Raw genomic sequence first — 22,077 nt, forward strand, 5'->3', positions numbered from 1 at the left:
TCAGTGACCCGCCCACAGCCCCGCAAGCTCCACCCTCCCCTCCAGCCGCGGCCCGCTCCGGCCGGAAGTGGAGCTCGCGCGGCCGGTGGGACGATGCGGCTCGCGGGGTTTGTGCTTCTCGCGGCGCTCGGCTCGGCCCAGCGGCCAGGTAAGGCCCAGGTTCGGGGGGTGGGGGATACGGGGAATGTTCCAGAGGTTTGGGGAGGTGGGGCTGGTGCTGGGAACGGTGGGCCAGCCTGAGCCTGAGGGAATGTGTTGCTGCGGTGGGAGGAGTGGTCACGGCTCAATATCCACACAATGTTCAGGAGCCTTAACGACCCTGATCTGCAGAAAGCAAATTGTGAATCAAAAGGCGGCACTTCCGACAGTGCGGCACTCCCTCAGCACCGACCCCCCCCACCCCCGACAGTGCGGCACTCCCTCAGCACCGACCCCCCCCCCCCCCCGACAGTGCGGCACTCCCTCAGCACCGACCCCCCCCACCCCCCCGACAGTGCGGCACTCCCTCAGCACCGACCCCCCCCCCCCCCCGACAGTGCGGCACTCCCTCAGCACCGACCCCCCCCCCCCCCGACAGTGCGGCACTCCCTCAGCACCGACCCCCCCCCCCCCCGACAGTGCGGCACTCCCTCAGCACCGACCCCCCCCACCCCCGACAGTGCGGCACTCCCTCAGCACCGACCCCCCCCCACCCCCGACAGTGCGGCACTCCCTCAGCACCGACCCCCCCCCCCCGACAGTGCGGCACTCCCTCAGCACCGACCCCCCCCCACCCCCCCGACAGTGCGGCACTCCCTCAGCACCGACCCCCCCCCCCACCCCCGACAGTGCGGCACTCCCTCAGCACCGACCCCCCCCCCCCCCCCCGACAGTGCGGCACTCCCTCAGCACCGACCCCCCCCACCCCCGACAGTGCGGCACTCCCTCAGCACCGACCCCCCCCCCCCCCCGACAGTGCGGCACTCCCTCAGCACCGACCCCCCCCCCCCCCCCCGACAGTGCGGCACTCCCTCAGCACCGACCCCCCCCCCCCCCCCGACAGTGCGGCACTCCCTCAGCACCGACCCCCCCCCCCCCCCCCCGACAGTGCGGCACTCCCTCAGCACCGACCCCCCCCCCCCCCCCCGACAGTGCGGCACTCCCTCAGCACCGACCCCCCCCCCCACCCCGACAGTGCGGCACTCCCTCAGCACCGACCCCCCCCCCTTCCGACAGTGCGGCACTCCCTCAGCACTGACCCCCCCCCTCCGACAGTGCGGCACTCCCTCAGCACCGACCCCCCGACAGTGCGGCACTCCCTCAGCACTGACCCCCCCCCCTCCGACAGTGCGGCACTCCCTCAGCACCGACCCCCCCCCCTTCCGACAGTGCGGCACTCCCTCAGCACTGACCCCCCCCTCCGACAGTGCGGCACTCCCTCAGCACCGACCCCCCGACAGTGCGGCACTCCCTCAGCACTGACCCCCCCCCCTCCGACAGTGCGGCACTCCCTCAACACCGACTCCCCCCCCCCCCCCCCCCCCCGACAGTGCGGCACTCCCTCAGCACCGACCCCCCGACAGTGCGGCACTCCCTCAGCACTGACCCCCCGACAGTACCCGCTCCCTCCGCACCGACCCCCCCCCGACAGTGCGGCACTCCCTCCGCACTGACCTCCCGACAGTGCGGCACTGCTTCAGCACTGACCCCCCGACAGTGCGGCACTCCCTCAGCACCGACCCCCCCCCCCCCGACAGTGCGGCACTCCCTCAGCACTGATCCCTCCGACAGTGCGGCATTCCCTCAGCACTGACCCCTCCGACAGTGTGGCACTCCCTCAGCACCGACCCCCCCCCTCCGACAGTGCGGCACTCCCTCAGCACCGACCCCCCCCTCCGACAGTGCGGCACTCCCTCAGCACTGACACCCCCCCCCCGACAGTGCGGCACTCCCTCAGCACTGACCCCCCCCCCCCCCCGACAGTGCGGCACTCCCTCAACACCGACTCCCCCCCCCCCCCCCCCCCCCCCCCCGACAGTGCGGCACTCCCTCAGCACCGACCCCCCGACAGTGCGGCACTCCCTCAGCACTGACCCCCCGACAGTACCCGCTCCCTCCGCACCGACCCCCCCCCGACAGTGCGGCACTCCCTCCGCACTGACCTCCCGACAGTGCGGCACTGCTTCAGCACTGACCCCCCGACAGTGCGGCACTCCCTCAGCACCGACCCCCCCCCCCCCGACAGTGCGGCATTCCCTCAGCACTGACCCCTCCGACAGTGCGGCACTCCCTCAGCACCGACCCCCCCCCCCCCCCCCCCCGACAGTGCGGCACTCCCTCCGCACCGACCCCCCGACAGTGCGGCACTCCCTCAGCACCGACCCCCCCACCCCCCGACAGTGCGGCACTCCCTCCGCACTGACCCACCCCCCCGACAGTGCGGCACTCCCTCCGCACTGACCCCCCCCCCCCCCCCCCCCCCCCGACAGTGCGGCACTCCCTCCGCACTGACCTCCCCGACAGTGCGGCACTCCCTCCGCACTGACCTCCCCGACAGTGCGGCACTGACCCCCCCGACAGTGCGGCACTCCTTCAACACTGACCCCCCCGACAGTGCGGCACTCCCTCCGCACTGACCCCCTGACAGTGCGGCATTCCTTCAGCACTGACCCCCCCCGACAGTGCGGCACTCCCTCCGCACTAACCCCCCCCCCCCCGGACAGTGCGGCACTCCCTCCGCACTGACCCCCCCCCCCCCCCCCCGACAGTGCGGCTCTCCCTCTGCACTGACCCCCCCCCCCCCCCCCCGACAGTGCGGCACTCCCTCCGCACTGACCCCCCCCGACCGTGCGGCACTCCCTCCGCACTGACCCCCCCCGACCGTGCGGCGCTCCCTCCGCACTGATCCCCCCCCCCCCCCCCCGACAGTGCGGCGCTCCCTCCGCACTGACCCTCTGACAGTGCGGCACTCCCTCAGCACCGATTCCCCCCCCTCCGACTGTGCGGCGCTCCCTCAGCACCGACCCTCCGACAGTACGGCACTCGCTCAGCACCGATTCCCCCCCCCCGACAGTGCGGCGCTCCCTCGGCGCCGACCCCCCGGGAGTGCGGCGCTCCCTCGGCGCCGACCCCCCGACAGTGCGGTGCTTAGCATCGATCGTCCATCAATGTATGTTTGTTAGACTTTTTTTTTGTGAAACAGTTGAATTTGAAGGAGAGAAATCTAACAGGTGGTTTTTCCAGAGTGCATCGTGAAGGTGGCTGAAGGCATTGCCAATTTAGGGGCAGTGTAAGGGTCTTCTCCAGATTGTCACTTGTCATTTTTGTAAAGGGAAGGTACCTGGTGATCTTAAAATGTGAGGGAAATGATACAGGTTTGTGTGAGCCAGGTATGCATTGTTTTGGACCGGATTTTGGGAATTTGAAAATGTGTGCAGCAGGTCTGAGAGTGAGAGTGGAGTTTATTGGTGGATATGACTGAGAGAGTTAGGTTGTGGCAACTGAGTTATGGATAATGTCAAGTGATTGGAGGGCAGAATGTGAGATTACAGTTGCGAGTATGTAATTTCTTTGAATATAGAGCTAAAAAGTATATATTTGAAGATTTTGGATGTGGATGTGGCAAATATTACAAACCAGCTCCCATTTCTTTCTTTGCTTTTAGCCTGTAATCATGTTCTTTCTCACCTCCCTCCATCCCAATGGGGAGACTTTGTCCTTTCAAGTCTGGCAGGAGACAAACCATTGTTCTGCCATTCTCACATTTCGATCACTTAATCTGAGCTATCAACATCTCTTCTCCATCGGCACCCTCCGCTTGCGTGTCCTCCAACTATGTCATAAATGCAGATCCCTCCACATTCAGCTCTGATGAACAGTCATCTAGACTAACAACATTAGCTTGCTCTCTCTCCATGGAAGCTGTCTGACCCCCTGCAATCTCCAGCATTTGTTGTTTTCAGTGAAGTTAACTGGTCTTGGTAATGGAAAGGAGATGGGTCAGAAGCCCAGCTATGAATCAATTGGCACGTTATTTGTAGAATGTCAGTTGTCAAAATTCTAGGATCAATTTCCTTTCTAGGGTTTGAACACAGTCATCAAGTTCTGTTCCAGAAGGTTGTGGAATCTCCAAGCTTGAATATATTTAAGGCTTAACAGATTTTTGGTCTCTGGGAATAGAGAAATACTGAGTGTGGATGGGAAAGTTGAGTTGAAACCCAAGATGGTGGTCATATTAAATGACATTGCAAGTTTGATTGGCCAGTATTTATGTAATATTGAGGGATGCTCTACGATTGGATTTGCTGTCTTTTGGTTGAGGAATTAAACTGAGGTTGCATCTGAACTTTCAGGGAAATTTTAAAAATCAGTTTGGCCACTATTCTGGAAAAGAACAGAGATTCGCCAATGTTTATTCCTTTGTCAGCATTTCTCAAACAGATTGATCGAACACTAATACTGCTGTGCGTGGGACCTTGCTGTGTGCAAATTAGCTACTGCATCTCCTAACAGTGATTGTATTTGAAAAAGTACTTGCTTGGCTATAAAGTGCTTTGATAGCCTGGTGATGATAGCGTGTTTTGTTAATGTGTGCCTTTCTGTTGACAATTAATTGAAGAGTAGCTATAAGGAACTGCTCTAGAACACATTTCTTCAATGGCTTTGATTGGAATGTTTAAGTTATTGATTGCCTGACTTTGTTCAGAATGTGTGGTTCAATGACATAAAAGCATAATTTACAGGCACATGTAATTTATTAACTGCTGCTTTGATTTTAAACATTGCAGTCTCTTGTGATTTCGTGGCAATGGAAGTGCGCTGAAGAATGTGGGATACTTGCACCTTGCTTGTTCTTTAAAAGTAGAAATTTTGTGGTTTACTGTGGTCACAAAGCATACTACTGGGTCACCAGCAATTTGACGGAAGCCGAAGATTTTGCCTGCAGTCACCATGAGATAGGAGCCAAAATGACTAGGAAAAGTAGCTATAAGATAAGGACAGACTGTGTTAATGTCCTTGGAAAGTTAATTTTTAAGTACTGCAACGCAGTTGAATGGTTCAATACAATCGTGATGCTTGTGATCAAGACTAGAGTTGTTTGATGAGGAATTGTTTAATTGTCAGTAAAGCATGATGTCACTTTGGAAAGTATTTTTAAGACACCTCATTCACTGACAGTTTCAGACAATGAGTAATCAGATTTTAGGCTTTGCCTGGAGGGATTTTCTTGACTCCTAGACCCAATTTGACAGGGCTCATGCACACACAGGTTGCTGTTGGAAGACCAGGCATCTAATGCCAACAGGAAATAAAAATAATTTGTTGGTTCTGGATGTTATTTGAAGAGTCAACAGTAAGATTATATTCCATTGGTTTTGTATAAAGATTACTTGGACTCCGCATTACTTTCAGCTCAAACAGGAAATTGTCATTTGGGAATATTGTATGGTCAGTGAAGGAAGTGACCAGCTGAATGTCTAAAATCACATATTTGAAAGTTTCTGGATATAAACTTTCCCACTGTCATCTTGAGAGGAACTATTATATACTTGAGTTTTTTTATGTTTTACTGAGCTACTATTTGAACAACTATGCCACATTTCTGATGGTAGTGTAAAGGCATTACCCATCCAACTGTGCTGGTAATATTTCTCATTAAGCATCTACTGAGAGGCTTTGTGCAGTGGAAGCATGTGGCAGCTCATACAAACACACAGATTAGGGGCAGGCCCCTTGAACTTGCTCAGCCATTCAATAGGATGAGTTAAGTCCATGTGTGTCAGCCCCTCCTCCCCAAAAAATAACCTTTTAAGCCTCTTGTTTATCAAGAATCTATTTACCTCTTCTTTAAAAATATTCAAAGACAGTTCTGGCTTATGAGGAAAAGAGTTTTCAAGGCACTTACCTCTCCTTGAGAAAAGATTTTTCCATATTTCTTTCATATAGGACAACTCCTCATTTTTAAACTGTGACCCCTAATTCTGAATATTCTTATGAGGAAACATTCTACCCTGACAAAACCTCTTTGGATCTTTATGCTTCAATCAAATGGGTTCTATTCCTTCTAAACTTCAGCAGGTGCAGGCCTTGTCTGTCTACCCTTTCTTCGGAAGACCACCACATGTCCCAGCTATTGGTCTAGTTGACTTCCTTTGAACTATTTCCAACACATTTGCCTCCTTTAAATAAGGAGACTGACCCTGCACTTGGTACTCCAGATGTGGTCTTATCAATGCCCTGCATAGTTGAAGCATAACCTCTTACTGTTGTATTCAGTTCCCCTTGCAATAATAACATTCTATTAGTTTTCCTAAATATTTGCAATACCTGCAAACTAACCTTTGGATTCGTGCTCAAGAGCACCTCAATCCCTGTGCATCTCAGAGCTGTACAATCTTGCATCATTGTGACAATCTGCATTTTTAATTCACATTTTCCCACATTATACTCCTTGTGACTTAGACTATTTATATTCCTTTACAGCCTGCAGCTTCAATAATCACCATTTTCCTGGTAATTGTAATTTTCTTACATTTCTTCTGTCCATTTTCTGATTTTCAGTTATATCTGAGATATTATTTGTGGTCCACTATGGTGAAGACAAATGCAAAAAAAGTGTTCATCTAACATTTCTGTTATTAATTCCCCAGATTCGTTTTCTGTCAGACTGACGTACTTTGTTTTTACCTTAGTAAACAATGACTGCAGATGCTGAAAACCAAATACTGGATTAGTGGTGCTGGAAGAGCACAGCAGTTCAGGCAGCATCCAACTAGCAGCGAAATCGACGTTTTGGGCAAGGCTTTTGCCCGAAACGTCGATTTCGCTGCTCGTTGGATGCTGCCTGAACTGCTGTGCTCTTCCAGCACCACTAATCCAGTACTTTGTTTACTGTTTTATTGCTTTTGTATTTTGGTTTTGCTCTTTATTAATCTTTTAGCCATTCATTGGCCAGAGCATTAAAAAAGCAATATTCTGATGTACGCCCAACTTTAGGCAATTAACTGTTTCTTTAAAAAGAATTCAAAATACTGGAGAAACTCAGCAGTGCTGAGTGTCTTGGTGAGAGCCACAAGGTTAATGTCCAGTCTAATGATTGCTTACAGCATTGAACTCCAAATATTGTTTCTGTCTTCATAGCTGTTGCTAGTTCTGCAAGTTTCTCTAGCACTTTGTGTTTTTATTTTGGATATCCAGTATCCATAGTATTTTGCTTTTATATTAGTGCTTTTTCTTTAAATTTGAAGCTAACTTTAACTGTTTTATGATGCGGAGGTACCAGTGTGGAGGTGTTGGACAGGGGTGGACAGTTTTAAGAAAAAACTTGGCTAGCTCAGTGACTCTGCGTTGTTGTGTTTCCCGAAGTCTGCCTTGATAGAGTCCCCAAGCAGGTTGATAGCTAAGTTTGCAAGTCACGAAGATGACCTGAACCAGAATCTTGGGTTCATATCACATTAAAGGTGACCCCACTACACTATACATTCTCACACAAACACACATACAGACACAATTGAACTCACACAGGCCCTCTCTCATATACGCACTCTCTCTTTCATGCGCACAAACTCATATTCTCTGGGCATATACTCAGTCACACTCATGCGTGCACTCTGTCAAGCACGTGCGCACGCACTCACTCATTCACGCGCTCCTGCGCTCTCTCTCTTCTCCCCCCACCCCCGTCGCGCGCGCCCGCGCTCTCTTCCCCCCTCGCGCGCGCCCGCGCTCTCTTTCCCCTCCCCGCGCTCTCTCTCTCTCTCTGTCCCAGACACAGACACTCACTCACTCACACTCTCTCTCTCTCTCTCTCCCAGACACACACACACTCTCTCTCTTCCTCTCCCAGACACACACTCTCTCTCTCTCTCTCCCAGACACACACACACACACACTCTTTCGCTCTCGCTCTCTGACACACACTCTCTCGCTCTCTCTCTCCCAGACACACACACACACACTCTCTCTCCCCCCCAGACACACACACACTCTCTCTCTCCCAGACAGACACACCCTCTCTCTCTGTCCCTCTCCCAGACACACATACACACACACTCTCTCTCTCCCAGACACACACACACACACTCTCTCTCTCCCAGACACACACACACACACACTCTCTCTATCCCAAACACACACACACTCTCTCTCCCAGACACACACACAGACACACACACTCTCTCTCTCTCCCCCAGACAGACACTCTTCCCCCCCCAGACACACACACACTCTCTCTCTCTCTCTCTCTCTCTCCCAGACACACACACACTCTCTCCCAGACACACACACACACACACTCTCTCCCAGACACACACACACTCTCTCTCCCAGACGCGCGCACACTCTCTCTCTCTCCCAGACACACTCTCTCTCTCTCCCAGACACACACACACTCTCTCTCCCAGACAGACACAACCTCTCTCTCTCTCCCAGACCCACACACTCTCTCTCTCTCCCAGACACACACACTCTCTCTCTCTCTCCCAGACAGACACATCCTCTCTCTCTCTCCCTCTCCCAGACACACACACACTCGCACTCTCTCTCTGTGAGAAACAGTCTCTCACACTCGTGCTCTCTTGCACGCTCTCTGTCCCCGCCCCTCCCCCTCTCTTGTCCCGTCCCTGACCCCCCCTCTCCTCCCTGCTCCCCTCTCCCCCTGCCCCACCCGCCCTCTTGCCCCCCCCCCCCACCTCTCTGAAGATGGGGACCGGGAAGCGAAAATCATGGAGGAGGTGGAGGGCATGGGTGGTGTCCCGAGCGTAAGTGGGGACTTCTTGGACTAAGGGGAACAGGACCATGTAGAGGTATGCAGAGATGCCTTATCTTCACCATGGATATCCAGTCCCTGTACACCTCCATCCCCCATCACGAAGGACTCAAAGCCCTCTGCTTCTTCCTTTCCCACCGTACCAACCAGTACCCTTCCACTGACACCCTCCTTCGACTGACTGAACTGGTCCTCACTCTGAACAACTTCTCTTTCCAATCCTCCCACTTCCTCCAAACCAAAGGAGTAGCCATGGGCACCCGCATGGGCTCCAGCTATGCCTGCCTCTTCATATGATATGTGGAACAGTCCATCTTCCGCAGCTACACTGGCACCACCCCCCACCTTTTCCTCCCCTACTTCGATGACTGTATTGGCGCTGCCTCATGCTCCCACGAGGAGGTTGAACAGTTCATCCACTTTACTAACACCTTCCACCCCGACCTCAAATTTACCTTGACTGTCTCAGGCTCCTCCCTCCCCTTCCTAGACCCCTCCATTTCTATCTTGGGCGACCGAATCAACTCGGACATTTACTATAAACCGACCGACTCCCACAGCTACCTAGACTACACCTCCTCCCACCCTGCCCCCTGTAAAAACGCCATCCCATTTTCCCAATTCCATCGTCTCCGCTGCATCTGCTCCCAGGAGGACCAGTTCCAATAATGAACAACCCAGATGGCCTCTTTCTTCAAAGATCGCAATTCCCCCCCAGACGCGGTTGACAATGCTCTCCACTGCATCTCCTCCACTTCCCGCTCCTCTGCCCTTGAGCCCCACCCCTCCAATCGACACCAGGACAGAATCCCACTGGTCCTCACCTACCACCCCGCCAACCTCCGTATACATCGTATCATCCGTCGTCATTTCCGCCACCTCCAAACGGGCCCCACCACCAGGGATATATATTCCCTCCCCTCCCCTCCCCTCCCCTCCCCTATCAGCATTCCGAAAAGACCACTCCCTCCGTGACTCCCTCGTCAGGTCCACACCCCCCACCAACCCAACATCCACTCCTGGCACCTTCCCCTGCAACCGCAAGGAATGCAAAACTTGCGCCGACACCTCCCCCCTTACTTCCCTCCAAGGCCCCAAGGTATCCTTCCATATCCGCCACAAATTCACCTGCACCTCCACACACACACCCATTTACTGCATCCGCTGCACCCGATGTGGCCTCCTCTATATTGGGGAGACAGCCCGCCTACTTGCAGAACGTTTCAGAGAACACCTCTGGGACACCCGGACCATCCAACCCAACTACCCCATGACTCAACACTTCAACTCCCCCTTCCCACTCCACCAAGGACATGCAGGTCCTTGGACTCCTCCGTTGCCAGACCATAGCAACACGGTGGCTGGAGGAAGAGCGCCTCAACTTCCGCCTGGAAACCCTCCAACCACAAGGGATGAACTCAGATTTCTCCAGTTTCCTCATTTCTCCTCCCCCCACCTTGTCTCAGTCCCAACCCTTGAACTCAGCACCACCTTTCTAATCTGCAGTCGTCTTCCTGACCTCTCCACCCCCACCCCCACCCCCACCCCGGCCTATCATCCTCACCTTAACCTCCTTCCACCTATCGCATTTCCAACGCCCCTCCCCCAAGTCCCTCCTCTCTACCTTTTATCTTAGCCTGCTTGGCACACTTTCCTCATTCCTGAGGAAGGGCTCATGCCCGAAATGTCGATTCTCCTGCTCCTTGGATGCTGCCTGACCTGCTGCGCTTTTCCAGCAACATATTTTCAGCTCTGATGTCCAGCATCTGCAGTCCTCACTTTCTCCTGGTAGGGAAATCAGCCAGGTTTCTGCCAGGGTTACTTGCTGAGTAACCATGAGATTGGAGTGGTTTGAGTTCAGCATTGGTCCTCCACTTGGGTGACAAACCTGCCAATAATGTCCAGATGCAGCCTACAAATAATATTTAAAGATTGTGAGCCAGTATTTGCAAGTTTTATTTTGTATGAAGCAATATGGGAGAACTGTTTAAACTCTGTGCCTGCACAGACCAGATTCTGAGAGCTGTTCTGGCTGTATGACCATAAGATAAGTATGATTGACCTGAAACATGAAATCCCAAGACTGGGAAAGTGGGAGGTGTAATGTTCAAAAGTTTCTCTTCCATATCATGATCATTAGGATACACAGACTCAGACAGTCTTTGTCATTGTTTTCAGCCTGAGATGCCGAGCCCATCCCAAACAAGGCATCGAGTTCTGTTTCTGAAGTGTGCCAGCTCACAAAGTGTATTGAACACCACCCACATGCATAAACTGTTCTGGTTTAGCCAGTCTTTGTTAAGTTGTTTGTGCCATGAAGCTTTGCAAGCAGCCTGTTTGTGTTATTTTTGGGGCTGTCTTTGGCCTGAAGTTGGTCAGACTAGTTTATCCTGTTTGTGTTTTCTTGGAGCACTTTGAGCAGTCTACTTTCACAGCGTGACTGCAAAGAAGGCATGATACCTATGTTGGTTTACACAATGTTGTGTGCCTGTAGTCACATCTCTGTTTATTACTCACTGTTTTACTAAAGGGCAGTTCTAGAGATTATTCCTTTACAGGTTGGGTTATTTCATAAGAACTTTGCACTTTGAATCAACCAGGCACCCAGTCTCCTGTTATTCTCTTCTGACAATATCATTTGAGCTGCTTAATATCCTCTTGATAACATTGTGAATGAGCTTATTGCTTAGTTTGCTCTGTCTCTGCCTCCTCTGGGGACTCTGGCCTCTGCGGTTCTTTTCTTTCATGGCACTGTTCAGCTTGTGACTCTGAGGGTCTTTATGGTATTTTCCTCCTTCCAGCACTGAGCTGGACAGCCCAAGAGGGACTTCTCCTCAATTCACAGACTGTAATGATAGCCCAACTAATAAAGCACTTGTCATACAACACAGAAACAGACCCTTTCGTGCACTCATCTGCACCAATCAGGCATCCCAATCTGATCTAGTACCATTTGCCAGCATTTGACCCAAATCCCTCAACCCTTCCTATTCATATACCCATCCAAATGCCTTTTAAATGGTGTAATTGTACTAGCCGCCTTCATTTCCTCTGGCAGCTTGTTCCATACATGTACCACCCTCTGTATGGAAAAAGTTACCCCTCAGGTCCTTTTTAATTCTTTCCCCTCTCATCTTAAACCTATGCACTCGAGGTTTGGACTTCCCCACCTGAGGAAATGAGTTTGGCTATTCACCCTATCCATGCCCCTCAAATTCTATAAACTCCTATAAGGTCACCCCTCAATCTTTGACACTTGGGTGAAAAGCCCCAGCCTATTTAGCCTCTCCCTATAGCTGAAGCCCTCCAGTCCTGACAGAACTATCTCAAGTTAACAAGATCCTTCTTGTAGAAGGGTGACCAGAATTGTATGCAGTATTATAAAATTGGCTGTACCAATGTCCTATAAGCGCAACATGACATCCCAACTCCTTGACTCAATGTTCTGATAAATGGAGGTAAGCATACCAAACCAGGACCCTACTATTAAGTGTATAAGTCCTATCCTGATTTGCCTTACCAAAATACAACACCTAATATTTCTCTAAATTAAACTCCATCTCCCAGTCCTCAGCCCATTGGCCCATCTGATCAAGATCCCTTGTACAATCTTCATTGTCTACTGCACCACCAATTTTTGATGTCCATACCTCCTATATTCATAGTCAAATTATTTGAATAAATTACTAAAAGCAGTGGAACCAGTGCTGATCCCTGTGGCACACCCACTGTTTTGTCACGGTCCTTGCGCACTTTGCTGAACAACCTACTCATCCATGTTGGTCCCTCCCAGACAAACAGCCTGCTGAATTCTGAGGTGCAGAGATTTAGATATGTTATATGGACTAAAAAAATAGTATGTAGGTATAGCACATTATCAGTAAGGCTAAATGAATGCTATTGTTTATTGCGAGAGGAATTACACATCCAGCTAAAGATATTCTGAGTAAATTATACAGGGCATTGGTGAGACCACATCTTGCATACTCCGTTTTGATCTCCTTATTTAAGGAAGGATGCAAATGTAATGGATGCAGTTCTGAAGAGGTTTGTGAGATTGATACCTAGAAGCAGTGGGTTATCTTGTAGACACAGGTTAGACATACTGGGCTTGTTTCTACTGAACGTTTGGACCATACCACATAGGAGCAGAATTAGGCCATTTGGCTGATTAAATCTAATCCACCATTTGATTATGGCTGATATATTTCTCAACCTCATTCTCCTGCCTTCTCCCTGTAACCCTTGATCCCTTTACCAATCAAGAACCTGTCTATCTGTCTTAAATACACTCAGTAAGTTGACTTGTATAGCCCTCTCTGGCTGAAGAAATTCCTCCTTATCTCAGTTCCTCTGCTCCACCTATTCTTTTTCTTTCTCTTTTCTCTTTTTCCTCCTTTTCTGCATTTTTGTTTTCAGTTTGTGACTTGAACTTACCTGGAGGGGAATGGAGGAGCTGGTGAGCCTTGGAGATGAATCTGGGGCTGGCACAGGGAAGCGAGTCTCAGGGCGGAGGCCAGTGCGAGGAAGTGAGTCCTAGAGTGGAGGCCGGTGCTGGGAAGTGTGTCCTGGAGTGGAGGCTGGCGTGGGGAAATGGGTCCCAGAGAAAACTTAGATTGGAGCACCAGAGAGCCAGTGTGGAGCCTTGGAGTGAAGCAGGGACAATTGTTGAACTGGGGTCTAGATTAGAGTGGTGCTGGAAAAGCACAGCAGTTCAGGCAGCATCCGAGGAGCAGTAAAGTCGACGTTTCAGGCAAAAGCCCTTCATCAGGATGCTGCCTGAACTGCTGTGCCTTTCTCGCACCACTCTAATCTAGACTCCGGTTTCCAGCATCTGCAGTCATTGTTTTTACCTCGTTGATTTTAACCCTACTATGAATCCTCTTGCAAGGATGCCTGCCTTGAAGAAGTTTTACTCCTCTCTCTACAAGAATCTCAGGGAGTCCCTCTCCCACTGCAACTCCCAGGTCATTTCCTCTGCCCTGAAAGAACAAATTTACTGCTCCTCGGATGCTGCCTGAACTGCTGTGCTTTTCCAGCACCATTCTAATCTAGACTCTGGTTTCCAGCATTCACAGTCATTGTTTTTACCTAATTGTTGGACTGGGGTCTGGTGTGGGCAGTTAGACCACATATGGAAGCCCCTGCGCTGATCTACTGTAATATTTATTTGTAATTTGTTTATCTGATTGTAATGTCTATCCTTTCAACTGTCATGTTTCTAGCATATACTATGAATCAATGTAAAATAATGCAACTACCTTTTTTTTATTCCTCATTTTGAACCTAAGATTTGTACCTAGGTACTTTGTACCAAAGATGGCGCCATGAGAAGTGACATTATAAAACTTTTCACTGTATTCTGTACTTCAGGACACATCACAAAAAAGGGTATCCTAATTCAAAAAGTTCTAAAGGGTAATCTCTTCAGTCGTGAGGCTATGCTCTTGGGTCCTAGTCTCTCCAACTAGTGGAAACATCTGCTTGTTCACTCTATTCAGGCTTCTCCGTATTCTGTAAGTTTCAATCAGGTTCCCCATATCTTTCTAAACTCCAATGTGGACAGATCCAGAGTCCTCACCTGCTCCTCATGGCTCAAAGTACTTCATTCTTAGGATCATTCTTGTAAAACTCCTGTGGACACCCTCCAATGCCAGCACATACCTCCTTAGATACAGGGCCCAAAAGTACTCTCAGTATTTCAAAATGTGGTCGACAAGGGCCTTATGCAGCCTCAGTAGAACATCACTGCTCTTGTATTCTAGCCCTCTTGAAATGAATGCTAACATTGCATTACCTTCCGAACTGCGAACTGAACCTCTATGTTAACCTTATGAGAATTCTGAACTAGAACTTCCAAGTCACTTTGTGCTTCAGATTTCTGAAGCTTTTCCCCATTTAGATATCCGAGCCCCTCCCCCTCCCTTCCATTCCTCTCAACCACCTATTGGATTCATCCCTCCTTATCGTACCCACTACTTGTCTCCATTCAGTCCTAGTAGAAAGTGAGGACTGCAGATGCTGAGATTAGAGTTGAAAGGTGTGGTGCTGGAAAAGCAAAGCCAGTTAGGCAGCATCCAAGGAGCAGGAGAGTCTACGTTTCGAGTATGAGCTCTTCAGGAATGAGGGGGAGGCCCAAGGAGGCTGAGAGATAAATGGGAGGGGAGGTGGTGCTTGGGGTGGAAGGTATCTGGGAATGCAATAGGTAGATAAAGGTCAGGGGTGAAGGTGATAGGCCGGAGAGGAGGTTGGAGCGGATAGGTGGGAAGGAAGATGGACAGGTAGGACAGTTCAAGAGTGCAGTGCCAAGTTGGAAGGGTGGATCTGGGATAAGGTGGGGGAAGGAAAATAAGACACTGGTGAAATCCACATTGGTCCCGTGTGGATCCTTATCCCAATCGAACCTTCCAACTCGGCACACCCTCTTGAACTGTCCTACCTTTCCATTTTCCTTCCCACTTATCCATTCCACCCTCATCTCCGACTTATCACTTTCACCCCTACCTCCATCTACCTATTACATTCTCAGATCCTCCCCCCACCCGGCCCAATCTGCTCTCCCATTTAACTCTCAGCCTCCTTGGGCCACTCCCTCTTTCCTGATGAAGACCTCATGCCCGAAACGTCGATTGTCTTGCTTCTTGGATGCTGCCTGATTGGTTGTGCTTTTCCAGCCCCACACTCTTCGACTCCACGTATCCTCATCTCATCACCCTGCTCCCTCACCCAGTTACACCCACCTCCAGTCCTGAGGAAGGGTTACTCCTGAAACATCGACTTCACCACCACATTATGTTGCCTGGCTTGTTGTGTTCTCCCAGACTTCTGCTTGTTTATCTTGGATTCCAGCAGATGCAGTTTTTTTTCTCTAACAAGTGCTGTCTTCAGCGAACGTATAGATGGGGTTGGATGAAATTTGGCCACACAGTCATGAATGTACAGGCAGTACAGTAGGGGACTGAGTATGCAGCCTTGCAGCGCACCAGTGCTGAGGATTAACGTAGAGGAGGTGCTGTTGTCTACCCTCACTGATTGTGGTCTATGGGTCAGCAAGTTGAGGATCCAGTTACAGAGGGCGAATCAGTGGCTTAGGTCACTATGGTGTTGAAGGCAGAGCTGTAGTCAATAAGTAGAAGCCTGACTTAGATGTCCTTATTATCTAGGTATATTCTAGGTATGGGTGTAGGACTAGGGAAGTGGTATCTGCATGTACCTGTTGTACTGGTAGACAAATTCCAAGGGTTCAAGGTAGATTGGGAGGCTAGCGTTGATGTGAGCCATGACTAACCTTTCGAAGCACTTCATAATTATGGAGGTCAGAACCACCAGGTGGTAGTCTTGCTTTTGCTTCGCCAGAATTCTCTCCTTAATGATGGCTACTGCATTCACTTTGACTCTTGAAGTTCTGGTATGCTGCTGGTTTCTTGCACTATGAAAAGTGATGCAAAGCAGCTATTCTGTTCCTCTGCTGCTACTTTGCTCTCCCTTACTGCTATTCCAGTCTCATTTTCCGTGATCCAATGTTGACTCATGCTTCTCTTTACCTTTTAGATATCAAAAGAAAGCTCTTTATCTTTTATATTGCGAGCTAGTTTACTCTCTTATTTTAACTACTCCATTTTATTTCTTTTTAAGGGCTTCCCAATTTTCTGGCTTTGCATTAATCTTTACCACAATGTATGCTTTTTCTTTTGCTTTTATGCTGTCTCTGACTTCCCTTGTCAGCCATGTTCCCCATCATGTTGTGTCTTCCTCAGAATGACTTTTTGTTGTGCCTCCCAAATTACCCGCAGAAATTCCTGCCATTGACCCACATCTTCCCTGCTACGTGCCCCTTCCAATCAACTCGATCCAGCTTCTTCCTCATGTTTTGTGGTTACCTTTACTCAATTATAATACCATTCGATCTGATTCCAGTTTCTTCCTCTCAAATTGCTGGGTGAATTCTGTCGTGTTATTGTCACTGCCCCTTAGGGTTCCGTCACCTTAAGCTCACATCACCATATTCAGAATTATCTTTCTCTAATGGCCTGTACTAGAAGCTGCTCCAAAAAAAGTCATCTCTGACACATTTCACAAATTCCTTTTCTTGAGCTAACAGCAAACTGATTTTCCCAGTGCACCTGTATATTGAAATCTCCCATGATTATTATAATAGTGCCTTTCTTACCTCCTGATTTATTTTCTGCCCCACATCATGACTATCGCAAAGAAATGATTCTTCATCTCTACCCAAGAGCTTCTGTGCATTCTGACTTTATATCATTTCTTGCTATTGAATTAATTCCATTTCTTACTAAGAAAGCAACAATGCCCATCTGCTTGTCATAGAACATAGAAAAATACAGCGCAGTACAGGCCCTTTGGCCCTCGATGTTGCACCAATCCAAGCCCACCTAACCTACACTAGCCCACTATCCTCCATATGCCTATCCAATGCCTGTTTAAATGCCCATAAAGAGGGAGAGTCCACCACTGCTACTGGCAGGGCATTCCATGCACTCAGGACTCGCTGAGTAAAGAATCTACCCCTAACATCTGTCCTATACCTACCACCCCTTAATTTAAAGCTATGCCCCCTCGTAATAGCTGACTCCATACGTGGAAAAAGGTTCTCATGGTCAACCGTATCTAAACCCCTAATCATCTTGTACACCTCTATCAAGTCACCCCTAAACCTTCTTTTCTCCAATGAAAACAGTCCCAAGTGCCTCAGCCTTTCCTCATACAATCTTCCTACCATACCAGGCAACATCCTGGTAAACCTCCTCTGTACCCGTTCCAGTGCCTCCACATCCTTCCTATAGTATGGCGACCAAAACCGCACACAATACTCCAGATGCGGCCGCACCAGAGTCTTATACAACTGCAACATGACCTCAGGGCTCCGGAACTCAATTCCTCTACCAATAAAAGCCAGTACGCCATATGCCTCCTTCACCGCACTATTTACCTGGGTGGCAACTTTCAGAGATCTGTGTACATGGACACCAAGATCCCTCTGCTCATCCACACTACCAAGTATCCGACCATTAGCCCAGTACCCCATCTTTTTGTTACTCATACCAAAGTGAATCACCTCACACTTACCCACATTGAACTCCATTTGTCACCTTTCTGCCCAGCTCTGCAGCTTATCTATATCCTGCTGTAACCTGACACATCCTTCCTCACTGTCAATAACTCCACCGACTTTCGTATCATCCGCAAACTTGCTCACCCAACCTTCTAGCCCCTCCTCCAGGTCATTTATAAAAAATGACAAACAGCAATGGTCCCAAAACAGATTCTTGCGGAACACCGCTAGTAACTGCACTCCAAGATGAACCTTTACCATCAACTACTACCCTCTGTCGTCTTCCAGCCAGCCAATTCCTAATCCAAACCTCCAACTCACCCTCAATGCCATACCTCCGTATTTTTTGCAGTAGCCTACCATGGGGAACCTTATCAAACGCCTTACTAAAATCCATATGCACCACACCTACTGCTTTACCCTCGTCCACCTCCTTAGTCACCTTCTCAAAGAATTCAGTAAGGTTTGAGAGGCACGATCTGCCCTTCACAAAACCATGCTGACCATCCTTGATCACATTATTCCTATCCAGATGTTCATAAATCCTATCCCTTACAATTCTCTCTAAGACTTTGCCCACAACAGAAGTGAGACTCACTGGCCTATAGTTACTAGGGCTGTCCCTACTCCCCTCCTTGAACAAGGGGACCACATTTGCTATCCTCCAGTCCTCTGGCACTATTCCTGTAGATAACGAGGACATAAAAATCAAGGCCAATGGCTCTGCAATCTCCTCCCTTGCTTCCCAGAGGATCCTAGGATAAATGCCATCAGGCCCAGGGGACTTATCTATTTTCACCCTTGCCAGAATTTCCAACACCTCTTCCCTACATACCTCAAAGCCATCCATTCTAATTAATTGTGACTCAGTATTCACATCGGCAACAATGTCCTGTTCCTGAGTGAATACTGACGAAAAGTATTCATTCAGTGTCTCCCCAATCTCTTCAGCCTCCACATGCAACTTCCCACTACTATCCTTGACTGGACCTATTCCTACCCTAGTCATTCTTTTATTCCTGACATACCTGTAGAAAGCCTTTGGGTTTTCCCTCATCCTACCAACTAAGGACTTTTCATGTCCCCTCCTTGCTGCTTTTAGCTCTCTCTTCAGATCCTTCCTGGCTACCTTATAACTCTCAATCGCCCCAATTGAACCTTCACGCCTCACCTTTGTATAGGCCGCCCTCTTCCCTTTTACAAGGGATTCCAATTCCTTATTAAACCACGGCTCCCTCACACAACCCTTTCCTCCCTGCCTGACAGGTATATACTTATCAAGGACACTCAATAGTTGCTCCTTGAACAACATCCACATATCAATTGCGCCCTTGCCTTGAAGCCTACTTTTCTAAGCCACGCATCCTAAGTCGTGCCTCACCGCATCATAATTTCCCTGCCCCCAGCTATAACTCTTGCCCTGCAGTGCACACTTATCCCGCTCCATCACTAGAGTAAAAGTCACCGAATTGTGGTCACTGTCCCCAAAGTGCTCACCTACCTCCAATTCTAACACCTGGCCTGGTTCATTACCCAGAACCAAATCCAGTATTGCCTCACCTCTTGTTGGCCTGTCTACATATTGTGTCAGGAAACCCTCCTGCACACATTGGACAAACACCGACCCATCTAACGAACTCGAGCTATAGCTTTCCCAGTCGATATCAGGAAAGTTAAAGGCCCCCATAACAGCCACCCTATTACTTTCACTCTTCTCTTGAATCATCCTCGCAATCCTTTCTTCTACGTCTCTCGGACTATTAGGAGGCCTGTAGAAAACTCCTAACAGGGTGACCTCACCTTTCCTATTCCTAACCTCGCCCAAGCTACCTCAGATGGCGAGTCTTCATCCATCGTCCTTTCCACCGCTGTAATACTATCTTTGACACGCAATGCCACACCTCCCCCTCTTTTACCCCCACCTCTGACCCTACTAAAACATTTAAACCCTGGAACCTGCAACAGCCAATCCTGTCCCTGTTCTACCCATGTCTCCGTAATAGCCACAACATCGAAATCCCAGGTACCAACCCACGCTGCAATTTCACCTACCTTATTTCGTATACTTCTTGCATTGAAGTATACACACTTCAAGCCACTTTCCTGTTTACAGGCACCCTCCTTTGAGATTGATGTCATGTTCCTAACCTCCCTACACTCCAGGTCCTGCACCCTAAAGCTACAGTCTAGGTTCCCATGCCCCTGCAGAGTTATTTTAAACACCACCACCCCCCCCCCCCCCCCCCCCCAAGGATACCGGTGCCCCTCAGGTCCTTTTGATAGGGCATATATCCTTGGATATTTAGTTCCTAGCCCTGATCCCCTTGCAACCACGTCTCTGTGATACCCACAACATTGTACCTGTCAGTTTCAATCTGCGCTGCAAGCTCATTTACCTTATTTGGTATAACACGTGTTTAAGTTAACCCTCTCAGTCCTGTGCTAACCACCCCCATTCTCTTAGTTGTCCCCTTATTTGCTGTGCCTAATGTTCTATTCCTGACACTTTCTGTATTCTCTGTCTTCTTTCTTGTTCTGGAACCTTAATAACTTCTGCTGAGCCTACCTGCCTCTTAAACTATGGAAGAATTTTCCATGCCACTGAACATTCCCCGCCCTGCTCGACCTTGCAATTTTATTTTAAGGTCATCTCTCCGTCCTGGTCATGTGGTTCGCCAGGACTCTGGTCCCAACATGATTCAGGTGGACCCCGTGCTTTTGGAATAGCTCCTGGCTTCTCCAGTGACAATTTCCCATGAATTTGAATCCGTTTCTCGCACACCAACCTTTAAACCACCTGTTAACCACTTTAGTCTTGAAGAGTGACTTGATCCTGACAAGGTGGTGGTGAAACAGATGTTTGTCTTCGTGGGTCAGTCCAGGATAATTGGGCACTGTTGTCTAGAATTAGGAGACATTGTTTTAAAACTAGGGGTCCTTTCAGGACTTTCTTTTGATGGTTAATTGACTTTGGAACACTTTGCTTCAGAAGGTGGTGAAAGTGGGGTCTGTAACTATTATTAAGACAGCTCAATTCTTATTAGGCCAGGAAGGCAAAGATTATTGGCCGTCAATTAGAATGTGAAATTCAAAACACAAACATTTCAGCCATGATTTAACTGAATGATGAAGCAGGCTCATGGGGCTAAATGGTCCGCTTCGCCTCTTATATAGTTATTAATGGATGTAGGTTTACTCACTGAGCTAGGAGGTTCATTTCCAGACATTTTGTCACCCTACTAGGTAACATCTTCAGTGGGCCTCAGGTGAAGCAGTGTACATGATTCCTGCTTTCTATTTATATGATTGGGTTTCTTTGGGTCGGTGATGTAATTTCCTGTTCTTTTTCTCAAGGGGTGGTAGATGGGGTCTAACTCGATGTGTTTGTTGATAGAGTTCGGTTGGAATGCCATGCTTCTAGGAATTCTCTTGTGTGTCTCTGTTTGGCTTGTCCTAAGATGGATGTGTTGTCCTTCTTTATCTGTATGTAAGGATACTAGTGAGAGAGCGTCATGTCGTTTTGTGGCTAGTTAGTGTTCATGTATCTTGGTGGTTAGTTTTCTGCCTGTTTGTCCAATGTAGTGTTGTTATAGTTCTTGCACAGTATTTGATAAAATGACATTAGTTTTGCTTGTTGTCTGTACAGGGTCTTTCAAGTTCATTAGCTGCTGTTTTAGTGTGTTGGTGGGTTTGTGGGCTACCATGATGCCAAGAGTTCTGAGTAGTCTGGCAGTCATTTCCAAGATGTCTTTGATGTAAGGGAGCTTGGCTAGGGTTTCTGGACGCATTTTGTTTGTTTGAGTTTGTTGCTGAGAAATCAGTGGACTGTGTTCATTCGGTACCCATACTTTTTGAATACACTGTATAGGTGATTTTCCTCTGCTCTGCGTCGTTCCTGTGTGCTGCAGTGTGTGTTGGCTCGTTGAACTAATGTTCTGATGCAGCTTCATTTGTGGATGTTGGGATGATTGCTTCTGTAGTTCAATATTTGATCTGTATGTGTTGTTTTCCTGTAAACGCTGGTTTGAAGTTGCCCATTGGCTGTTCGCTCCACTGTGACATCTAGGAATGGCAGTTTGTTGTTGTTTTCCTCCTCTTCAGTGAATTTTATGCTAATAAGGGTATTATTGAGTGTTTCCTCTAATTTATTTTGTTTAGTGATGACAAAGGTGTCATCCACGTAGCGGACCCAAAGCTTGGGTTGGATGGTTAGCAGAGCTGTTTCTTCGAGTCTCTACATTACTGCCTCTGCTAA

At 49.3% G+C, this 22,077-nt stretch overlaps 1 protein-coding gene across 1 annotated transcript in view; it reads left to right on the forward strand.

Moving 5' to 3' along the window:
• The first annotated feature begins 24 nt into the window (after positions 1 to 24).
• Positions 25 to 22,077, forward strand: part of erbb2 (erb-b2 receptor tyrosine kinase 2) — a 72,456-nt gene continuing 50,403 nt past the window's right edge. Inside the window, exon 1 of the mRNA XM_072561170.1 lies at positions 25 to 148. Within this exon, the coding sequence (XP_072417271.1) occupies positions 94 to 148 (55 nt within the window). The 5' untranslated portion in view covers positions 25 to 93. The remainder of the gene's footprint in view (positions 149 to 22,077) is intronic.

Source organism: Chiloscyllium punctatum, chromosome 42 (assembly GCF_047496795.1).
Source record: "Chiloscyllium punctatum isolate Juve2018m chromosome 42, sChiPun1.3, whole genome shotgun sequence".
NCBI lineage: Eukaryota > Metazoa > Chordata > Chondrichthyes > Orectolobiformes > Hemiscylliidae > Chiloscyllium > Chiloscyllium punctatum.